Raw genomic sequence first — 11,804 nt, 5'->3', positions numbered from 1 at the left:
TATAGTAACTTATTGATTTTTTTTTGTTCTAACTGTATATATATATATATAAATCATAAAAAAAAATTATTTCATTTCATCCATGTGCAAAATTTTGAAAGGCTTAGCAACCTACGTCAAGCAGCAACCGAGTACAAAGGTCATAACTAGAAGAGATAATTGTTAGCTTTACTTCTTTATTTATTGTTCTATGTTTTAACAAAAATGAGTTTAAAAAGTTATTTGTAAATAGTAATAATGTATATACATATATTATGTATAATAATGGAAATGTGAGTGTATTTTACAAAATACTAGTCTACTAAATCACAGCCATGACAGGTCACTTTGTAAAAACTAAGGGTCAGTTTTATATTATTGGATATGGTAACATAAGTGCACGTGTGCCGCGTCAGTGTAACTTCTGTATTAATAGCCAGGCATGGCTGAAAGGTCAATATAAAAGTAATAAAAATATATAATGTTATGAGATTTAAGCTATTTAGTCTGAACATTTATGTTATAATTTTTTGTCATTCTAGAAGAAAAAAGGCATAATTTATATTTATTTCCTACTTTTTTTTATGGTGGTTGTGAAATCGGTCAATCTACTGAACCCGTACATAGATTTCTTAGTGAAAATAACAAATAAAATATAAATTTATTTCTTCAGAAACATTTCATAACTATCTGAACATTATAGAGATTTCACATGTGTAATTTAAAAATTTTTTTGATGCATAAAAGTATTTTTATTCTTAAAATGAAAATTACTTTGCATGTTGGATAAGCAACATGTGAAAAGAAAAAAAAAGGCATGAGAAAAGCATTGCTTAACAAACCTTAAGAACTATTAAAAATATTTGATATTTTGTGTATGAAAGCATTGTAATGTTTACTGATAAACTGCCAAATTTCGTTACCATACACTTACTAATTTAAAAGTTATAGCATGAAAACTATAACAAGTACAAAATGGTTACGAGGTCGATCCCAGGGACCGAGACCATGCTGAGAGAGTTAACAGAATTTTTTTTGGGGGGGGTGTACAGACCCCTCTTTAGATAGTTATAGAATTAATTGGGGATTACGAGTCCTCTGTGAATCATGAGGGTGGGTGCTTTTGAATCCCCCAGAGGTGCCCCAGTATTTTATGCTAGTCAACCTAACTCATCTGTTATAATGATTAAAATCTACATAAAAATGAGTTGTAATTTACTTTTATGATAACTCCCTTTGAAAGATAAACTACTGACCAAGAACTAATGTGAAAAAGTTTGAAATTAACTTGAATTTATAACAGATTTATTAACTTCCACTGATTTCTAATAAAGTTTAACTATTAATAGTTTAGATTCATAAGTTCTTGTTAAATTCACTTTTAAGGTGTTTCCATCATGCATGATTGTATATACCTTAATCATAGTGATAATTGTTAACATTTTGTATATATGTATGTAAAACAATGAAATACAATTTCCTTACAATTGAGAGTTATGATTTTTTGGTGTCTTAATTTTATTACTTTTTAAGGTAATGATATCTAAATTGTAGACTTGATGGGCAATTAATTGTATAATGCATTTTACAATTTTCTCTTTGTTTCATTCAGAGTGTGATGCTGCTTTTCGTAGTTTGTATAAATTGAAAGAACATCTTCGCTCACACACACAAGAAAGAATTATGGCTTGTCCATATTGTGGGGGAATGTTTTCTTCTCGGTCGAAGCTTCAGGATCACATCCACAGACAAGTGTCTAATCAAGGTAAAATTTATTTTAATGGTTACATTCAAGCGTGGGTTTTTCAAGCTCTTTGTTATCTTTAATTTGTATTAACACATTTCAAAAAGATTTACTCATAATTTTGATTCATAAATTATTTTGTGACACTAATTGATGTAATTGCACTCATAAGCAATTAATTAATCGATATTCACCCAGCTGTACTTGCAGTTTTTAATTTTTGTTTAAGACTATATGTAGATATATATCTATAACAAACTTTTCTTGGACATCAGGTATCTATAACAATGATCTCTAATGCGTTTAATATTTTTTCCACCTAAGGAACAATTAATTAGCACTCCAGTTGTTTTAGGTTTGAGACTTCACAAATCCATATTCATGTATCATACAAAATTCTTGGTGCTAAAATAATTAGGATCAATTTTGTTTGCCATCATTAGTTTCTTGGCTAATTATGAATACTCTGTAAAATAACCAAAACAAAAATTATAAACACTAAGAGTAACTTATTTCTTTTGGTGGGTTTGCACTTTAGAATCAATTTACAGATTTCTAATGCTAGACTTGTTACACTTTCATTTCAATTAAGCTTAAGTCTCATTTTCTTGATAAGTTGACTCGCTTTGACTCCGAGTTATTTTTGTTGTCCATCGTACCCATTAAGCTGAAATTTTTGAAAGTTATTTTTTTAGCATAATTTTAAAACTTGAGACATGATCAAACTTCTGAGGTTACATTACATAGCTCTTGAACAAGTAATTCTGTATTTTAGGCTTTTCATCATAGAAATATATTAAAGTCAGCCCTACTTAGCCAATTTTAACCTCTCTCTCTTGTTAATGAGTCATATGATAATTACAATATTTTTAAAGTGTTTTTAGGCCCTCAATTTCCTTATTCATATTAAGCCTTTAAAGCCAAAGCTGTAATCATCCTCAAATATTTTTTTTAATTTATGTACAGAATATTCTTAATGTTATTGCTTCAACTTGAAAACTATAACAATGGAAACATGAATTAATGTTTGTGTTAAATTATTCATAGTAAAGTTAGTGACTTAATGAATTCAGTTCACTGATAGAAAGTTAATTAATATTAACTTCTGATTGCAGCAATCTACCTACTTAGACCCCAGTGGCACAGCGGTATGTCTGCGGACTTATAATGCTAGAAACTGGGTTTCGATACTCGGGTGGGCAGAGCGCAGATAGCCTATTGTGTAGCTTTGTGCATAACTTAAACAAACATTTACCTACTTAGAGTGAAAGTGAGCCTGGTAATGATTACAGCTAATTAAATATACTTTTCTTATATTCCTATTTGTAAAGATGAAAATGGATTATTTAATCAGTTGTGTACTTTCACAGGTTACAAAGTTTTGGCTTTTTAAGAAAGATGAAACCAAAACTACTAAAGTTATTTCTCAGTTGAAGAAGAAAAAAATTGCAAAATTAAATGAAAACATTTTCGTACCTCTAAACATTAATGCAGAAGAATTGGAAGTTTGTTTTCATCTAGTTGTTAATTTTAGTGTTTTAGAAAATTCTGAGATATGTAAAAATATAGATTTTCATATAAGGTTTGTGGTTTATAATGTTTTGTTTGTTAATAACTTTCTCCATTTAAACTATTCTAAGTAATTATTGCTTATAAATTTGCTGTAAAAACATAACATACAAACAACAACAAGGATCCATTTAGTCCTTCAAGGCTGTCCTTGCATCCAACCCCCTGAGAAAAAGAAAAATTTAAACCCACTCTTTGATTTTCTGAAATTCTTTGCCTCTCCTCATTAAACTGGTGGCTTCCACCATTGCCAAAGGCAACTCCTAACCTAATTACCTTGTTAGAATCAGTAATAAACTATGTTGCTTCTTGTCATACGCATTATATCTTCTATTTGAATTATTAATCAGTGAAATTGCAATATGGTGTGTAACCTTTCCTTGATGAAGACAAACTATTTAAATTGATGTTTATAGATATATCATTAGAAACACATTTATATTGTAAGTATCAACATGAATTTAAAAATTTATGAAGCATCAGTTTGCCCTTTTCTCGGCTCCTGATCCATCTGGTTTATTGTACGTTGTACCCCACCTTTTGATGAGGATTGGGAATTGTTTGCCCATAATCTGTTGAACGTGCTTGACCTATATGGTTGCCACCTGGGTATAAACATTCTTGGCTTCTTGCAACTCGAAACTAGTTGGGACTAAGGTCATTACAGAGAAGAAGAAGAAGAAACGGTGATCATCAATAGCATCTTCTAATGAAACCTTGATCAATCAGGCTTCAGTTGATGAAAAAACAACAAGAATTCTGTGTTTCATCTCATATTCACTTCTAGCTGTATTAGTGGTAATATAGTACTAATTGAAGACTGTAGAGAAAATCTTGTCATTCTACATTCATTAAACTCTCTATGCCTTATTTTTTAAACTATATACTTGAAGGACTTTTCATGTATTTCCCTTTACTTTTTTTTTTCTATGAGATAATTGTTTAATTGTTAAAAGCTATGTCAATAACTGACTTGTTTATTATCTTACCAAGGATGTAGTTGCTTGGAGTGTATATTAGGTTTTAAATCCATATATTTATAGTCTTGGAAACACCATTGGACTTATGCCAACTCCAGTAAACCATAAAGAAATCATGAGAGAATATTTCATAAAAACACTACTAAAGGTTTTAAAGCATTTCATTAGGTACAGTTGTGTGCCTTATTTAAACGAGCTTTTTCTAACCTAATTGAAAAATTACAAAATGACAGATGATATGTATGTTTGTACTGTTACTTTATTTACCATAAGAAGCCTACGTTTATATGGGTATTTGAAGAATAAGTAACATTAATGTTGGCTACAGTTTGCATTTGAGGAAACTGAAATTTCTCAATTGAAACTTTAAATTTGTATGTCTTCTTGTAACAGTTGTATTTGTTTTGCATACAGTATAATTTTGGTGAACCAAAATTCCACAAGTTTATGTGCAAACAGTACATAGTGAATGGCTGTCATTTGCATTTTTTTAATCTCCAACCAGCACCATGTAAATATTTTACTCGTTCTCTGCCAAAGGAGGGTGTTAATTCTCTATTTTGGAATTTTAATGTCAACACCACTCTATATTAGCTGTACTGAATGACATATTAAAGAATAAAACAATCATCCCTTGTATACCTACATCTACCTGCAACAAAAACTCAGAATGTGAAAAGCTAAAGTTTTCTAAAGTGATAACTGACACAGTTTCACTGCTTTAAGCTTAAGTTAGTCATCTTGAACATTTTTGTAAAACTACTAAACTCAATTATTTGTGGCAACTGAAGCAATAAAGTGTACTAATAAATGTGCACACTACTTTATTGAAGTTTCGTGTCCCCATGTTCAGCTGTCTTGTATCCTATAAATAAAACCTAAATCAAACTATACTAAAAGTGATTGAGTTTTATTATTAGAGTGCATTAATTTAGAAACTTGTTAAGCTTTACAGCTATGGGAAATATATATTAATTACTAAGCTTATCAAAGTTTTACTAATATGATAATTTATATATTTTATTTACTATGAGAGTTTTTGTTATAGGCAGAAATGATTTTTCAAGAGTTATGTGTTTAATGTAAATGTAAGATTACTAAACCATGCTTCTCCTATGTATTACTATTACTGTTCATTTATTGGTAGTGCTAAATGTGTAATTGTTTCATAAACTTGTAGATGCTCCAGAAGAAGAGGTAGAAGAGTGTGGATATTGTCAAAAAAAATTTTCCTCTGTTCGTCTTTTGAGAGATCATATGCGACACCATGGTAGTTTCTTTTCTTCTGTATTTCAGTAAAATAATGTACTTTGTTATCAACTTTTATCAATATTTTAATTATAAACATTTTGTTTGATAAAAGTATTTTAAGTTTTTACTAAGCTTTAATAACAGTGCTATAAAACAATAGTTGCAAAATGATTTATTAAATATTTTATAGCCTAAAGTATGAAGTCTGTGTTATTCCTAGTCAGCTGGACATTTAGTGATATTTTGTAATTGATTAATTGTTAGGCTTATTAATATATTACATTCAACTAATCAATTATTCTCACAGGAAACTTAGATAGTTAGAATAATTGAAAATGGTAGTAATTAGAAACACCAATTTTGATTAGTTTAATGATTTTGTGAGTTGTTACACTAATTAAGCTGAACAAACTTGAATAGTTGAGATAATTGAAAACAACTAATTTTGATTAGTTCATTATTTTTCTGACATTAATTGTAATTTACATGTGATTTTGCATGATGCTAATCATTGTAATTGGTGCTAATAGATAACTGAGTTAATTGCCCACCTCTAAGTACCGTTGTAAAAAAATTGTTGTTTTGTAATTTGTTAATGTACTACCACAACATTAAATCCACTCAAAGATATTGCTTTAATATACACTTGAGTGAATGCCAAGATTGTAGCTCTAGTGACCTTGCAGGATTCTTTAAATTATCTAATAACTTCCATCACTTGTACAGCAGTAGGGTAGGAAAACTATATTGATAATTTATCAAATATGGTATATATATATATATAATGCCTTGGGCTAGCAAAGCATGATTTGCTGATCAATAGTCTTTGAGTTTACATGTTCTGTGTGTTGCATGTTCAGGCAACTGATGAGCTCTGGCATTGAGGGAAAAGCCTCATCATGCAAAGTGTGCATTTGAGATGTCATGTTCTTACTGAAAACCCATATAGAGTCAATAAAGAGAGATTTGTTTAAAATCATTTACACTCACTGTAATTTAATGTCACATAAACAACTGTACTATATATCACACTTAGCTGGCATAAGCCATTATATACCATAATATCTCATTAATGTTTGACATAAATGGTATATCAATTGAGGCTTTGTATGCTGAAATCATAGCTAACTTGTCCCAAGTACTAAGCAAAAGGCCTCTTTGGCAGAGATATACAGCATACAAAGCATGTAGCTAAGATGCTATTGTGTTTATTATCATTAGAAATCCATAGTGTAGGGCCAGTAATGAAATGTTTATTGCTAATTTTTTACTGAAATATGTTTTAAATTTAAATGATAGTTACTAACCCTACGTGCATGGGGATAGTCCATTGGAATGATTCTATACAGGATAATTAATGTGTAATATACTTTTTAAGTTATCTAGTGTATGTTAATGACATTTTGTAAATGTTTAGTTAGCATTGCAAGTATGTTATAGATAAAAAAATTGGAATTTTTAATGAATTATTTCTGCTAAAAATTTGTCTGTGAAATAACTGAATCAGAATGACTCAGTAAATCCACTAATCTAAATAAAAGATGATTTTCATGTTAAGAATAAAAATACTTTTTTGCATCTTTCAGTGTTCATATTTTATTTACATAACTTCTAGAACCTCCTAGATGAATATAAAATGCTTTTTTCAGTAAAACTATATTTTATCTGTTATTTTCTCTATCCTAACACTAACGGTATCTATGTAGGCTAGGTCAATTTGACCACAAAATAATAAAAAATATGAAATATATCTAATTTACGATTTTTTTTTTCTACAATGACTGCGTACTGTAACAGAAAATTACAATTATTTATGCTAACATCTTCAGCTCACCGACCTTTTCACAACTTCTTTCAATAAAGTTTGTTTTATTCCTCTTTACTCCATGTCTGACTAATAAAGTAGCATAACAAAGAAATAAATCACCCAGTGAAAGCATAGTGCAAGTTAGGGTAAACAAAGTATTGAATTACATCTCACATGAGCATCTTGCATGTATTCTTTGGGGAGGAATTTTTTTTTTCCTTCAAGTTTTCTTATCTAATTTTTACATTTTAGTTATTATTATTATTATAACAATAAATTAAAAAATACATAAAAAACAAGAAATTTAAATACTTATGTTTGAAGCCTTGTACTTTTTTGAATTCAAAGCTCGATAAACATTAATCTTATTTTTTGATAGGGTTGTTTTAGTACTTTAGTATGCAGTTTAGAACACACAAAGAACACAATGTCCTATAATTATTGCAATTTAAGTGGCTTTTAAATTAAACTGGAAGTGGGTTTAAATAATTCTGTTGGTTGTTCAAAGTGACTCGGTGATAGCAATAAATGAAACTATAGGGCGAATAATTCGTAAACTTTTGCCTGAATGAGCTAGCTTTTAAGGAACTCAGTAAATTAAAATCTCTTTATAAACAATCCCATAGCAAATTTCAATGATAATTATTGACATTTTTTGAAAGACAGGATGTGATAAGAGGGTGTAACATGTGGGTTTGAATTTCTGGTTTATATCTGAATAAAGCAAGAATATTTAGGCTATGATTTTAGATTATGCCTTAGCAATATATATATTATATGTATGTAATTTAGGTTAAACTCAGAAGTCCATACAAAAGTAGAAAGCATATCTAAAATGAGCAATTAGGAGTGAAAAAGTACCATGTGAAACAGAGAAGTAAAGATTGGGAAGTTATTTAAATATTTCCATTTGAAATTAAGAAATAAAAAAGCTAATATAAAATTCTGAGTGTAACTGTAAAATGTCACAACATGGGTTAATGCTCTTTTTTATTAGTTTATTCAGTTTGGGATTATTTTTTTGTCAAAGTTATAGGCCATCTGTAACCACTCTGTCAAAAAATAAACTTCTCTTACATGCTTTTATAATATATCTACCTCACAATTAACTTTGGAAACATATCTTTGATTTTATGCCTCACATTTTGTCACGAGCTTGCTTAATCCTTTGTTTCCTGCAAATGCTCAGATTTTGTTTGACAGAAAATAGACAATAATTAAAACTTTTTACACTAGAAATTTCTTGGCAGAAGATTATATTGCAATTATTCATTTTAAGAGTATGTAAGTTGGGTCAACTGTTAATATCATATGTGAAATAGTTAAAGAAATTCAGCAGTAGGTGACAGCATTAATTGCATTATTATGGTGTTTTTGTTTACATTTTTTTCTATAATGTTTATAAGTTATTAAAGACTCTGTGACCAACAAGCAATTTGGTACATAAATGACCTAAAAAGTGTATTTAAAAAGCCAATGGAGTACATGAGCTCCATTGGTAATTCTGTGGACAAAATATGGCTTTAATGTAGTAATTCATGAATGAGATTTCAGTAATCTATGCACATAGCTAGACTGTGAGACTTATTTCACACAACAAAGGTTATGATGGCTTTGTAGATGTCACAATATCAAGTTCACACAGTAATAAATATAAAATATTAGGTAAGTATAAGCTTTGTTTTTCTCATTTTAATCTTTTATGTAGGATTAATATTTTCTATCAGTTTCTATAGAAGAAATCATTAAGTCATCACATGTATATTTGACACCTGATCGATCAGTGCAATAAAATTTCCCATAACTACAGTAAATTCTCCAGTTAAGAACAGTACTTTATTGATTTAACAGGTCATTAAAGTACATTTATCCATTTATCTTTAGATACTATAAAGAATATGTAGACAGTTTTCATTTTGCCACAGGCTATTCAGTAATCATTAAAAGACTTCTTTTCTTGAATAATAAAAAATAGTAAATTTAATAATGGGTTGAAATGAATATGTTAAATTTGATAGTTAACCAGTACAAGTGCCCTTTGTGTGACATGACCTGCCCAACACCATCAAGCTTACAAGGTCACATCATTTACAGACATTCAGAAGAGCGTCCATTTTCTTGTCAGTACTGTGATTCCAGGTGAGTGGTAGTTGTGCAATTAATTTTATTTGGTAAGAAAATGTTAATAAATCTTCTGGGCTGGGCATGGACTCTAGATCTGAGGATCTGTAGTATGCATCCTATTGCCATGACAGAAACAAACTCCACATTTTGGGGTAGCAGGTGTGTTGTAAGGATTATGATCAAGTCCCTCTATTCGACTGAAGTAGTTCTAGAGTAGGTGGTGGGTGTTGTTGATTATATACTGCCTTCCATTTAGTCTGTCAGTTTAAAATTAGGGGTTTCTAGCACATATAGTCCTTGTGTAGCTTTGCATGAGCATCTGAAACAAGCAATAACTCCTCCAATGTAATAAAGCCTGTTTTTATTTTTTTTATTAGGATCACTGATTACATTTTCCTTTTTTTTTCTTAATGTTCAATGTATTTGTAATAGTTTTATGAATGTAGGGTTGGCTTTCCCTATTAACAGCATGATGTATTGAAATATGTGTTAGTATAATAATTTATTTGAAGTCTTTAGAAATGTTTTTCTTCAAAACAGAAACCCATGTGTAAATATTATCCTTTTCAAACTAATTTAAAAATTATACTCGATCTGCTTACACACTGTTTAGTCATCTATTATAGATAATAACCCTTCCTTTGTCAGCTTGTTTGATTAAAAATGTAAAATTACTGATCGATTGGCCCCAAGATACTTTAAATGTCCATTAGATCTGTTAAATTACATGATTATGTTTTTCATATTTTTAGTAACTGGTACTTATTCAAAAGCTAAAAAAGATTTTTAACTATAGAATTGCCTCTCACTAATAGTTGCTGTGACATGTAAAGTCAAAGGTAGCCAGTTACATACTTGTGATCACAACTTGACTCGTATAACTTATTGCATCTTTCAGAAATTAATGGTTTATACCTATAATATTTGGATGTTAGTGTTTTTGTTTATTAATTAAATGCCTTCTATTTATCTGAAAAATTAGTTTGCATTGAAATGATAATAGGGTGCGCTTGTTGCATATTTCATACTTTTATTAATCAAAGTACTAAAAGGCTTCATGAAAAAAATTGTTAAACCTTAAATTTTACACTTACAAAGTTTAAATAGTGTGTCATGAAATTGTTCCTGGAACACTTATATAGTTTAATTCTACTGATCATATCTAAGATAAAAAGAAGCTAATTGTTGAACTCTGAATGATATGAATTACCTGAACCTTATGATGATAAGAACATGTTCATCAGTATTTGTAAACTACATTTAAAATTAGCTTCACCTTTAAAAAAGAAAACAACTAAATGTTTATTTTCTATCACTGAAACAAATTCTAGATAATTCCATTATTTGTAAACTTTATTGCCACTTTTTGATTTTACAATTTGCAGCTTTATAATGATTTGACAGAAATATTGATTTTTTTAATTTAAAAATGAAGTAATTCCAGCTTACTATATTTGAAAAATGTTTTAGAAGTTTTGTCAGTTATAACAATAAAATCTGTTTTGGATAAAATGGATGAATAGTTAAAACCTGTACATTTCATGGTTTTAACTTTTTACTGTATTTTTCCAAAATAAACATAGTGTATGTTTATATAAATAATGTTAAATTATGTAATAAAATATGTCATGAATTTGTTTTAATAGGTGTAAAAGAATATATGACCTACGCAAACATATGCAAGTCCACAATCCTAATGCAGTTTATGAATGTCCTGCAATGGATTGTGATTATTCTACCCGTTCTAATACTTGTTTGAATAACCACATGCGTCATGAACATGAGGTAAATTTTTCATTATCACATTTTTGTTTCTTCATGTTGATATGACAAATGTATAAACTTAGTTCCTACGTCGATCAACAATTACGTGTATTTAATCCACTGTTAGTGTTTTTTCTATGAATATCACAGAAAAATATCAAATAAGTAATTTATTTTGACCTGTGGTCAGATATAACACATTTTATGAAATGTTTTCAACCTATTGTGCTTACTTGCACTGTTTCCCACATCTGAGCAATATTGTGTGGAACATGTTTTTGAATATAAAAGTCATACATAATTATTTGCAAAGTTAGAAAATGTTGAAATTGATGATCGAAGAACTCTTGGAACATTTACGGTCATCAGTGTATAGTTTATTGCCATGCAAATTTTTTATTGTTCTAGAAGCTGATCCTTGTAGAGTGTATTTCTTCGCAAATGCACATCTTGGAATGCACACACTAAAAAAAAAAAAAACATGAGTTGTAAAATACAAGCAAAAGTACCCATCCCCAGTGACAGGAAACGTTTAAGTTAATCTATCAATTTAACTCATTTCATGGACTTTAAGAAGGTTAATTGT

General features: G+C 29.2%; 1 protein-coding gene across 1 annotated transcript in view; it reads left to right on the top strand.

Moving 5' to 3' along the window:
* The window catches only part of LOC106471946 (histone H4 transcription factor-like), a 26,754-nt gene that overhangs the window by 9,555 nt on the left and 5,395 nt on the right, over positions 1 to 11,804 (top strand). Inside the window, exons 5-8 of the mRNA XM_022400560.1 lie at positions 1,592 to 1,744; positions 5,453 to 5,542; positions 9,349 to 9,469; positions 11,101 to 11,239. Coding sequence (XP_022256268.1) covers positions 1,592 to 1,744; positions 5,453 to 5,542; positions 9,349 to 9,469; positions 11,101 to 11,239 — 503 coding nt within the window. The remainder of the gene's footprint in view (positions 1 to 1,591; positions 1,745 to 5,452; positions 5,543 to 9,348; positions 9,470 to 11,100; positions 11,240 to 11,804) is intronic.

Source organism: Limulus polyphemus, unplaced genomic scaffold (assembly GCF_000517525.1).
Source record: "Limulus polyphemus unplaced genomic scaffold, Limulus_polyphemus-2.1.2 Scaffold4977, whole genome shotgun sequence".
In the NCBI taxonomy this organism is placed as follows: domain Eukaryota; kingdom Metazoa; phylum Arthropoda; class Merostomata; order Xiphosura; family Limulidae; genus Limulus; species Limulus polyphemus.
The sequence above is the reverse complement of the archived record's forward strand: the minus strand, read 5'-3'. Positions and strand labels throughout refer to the sequence as shown.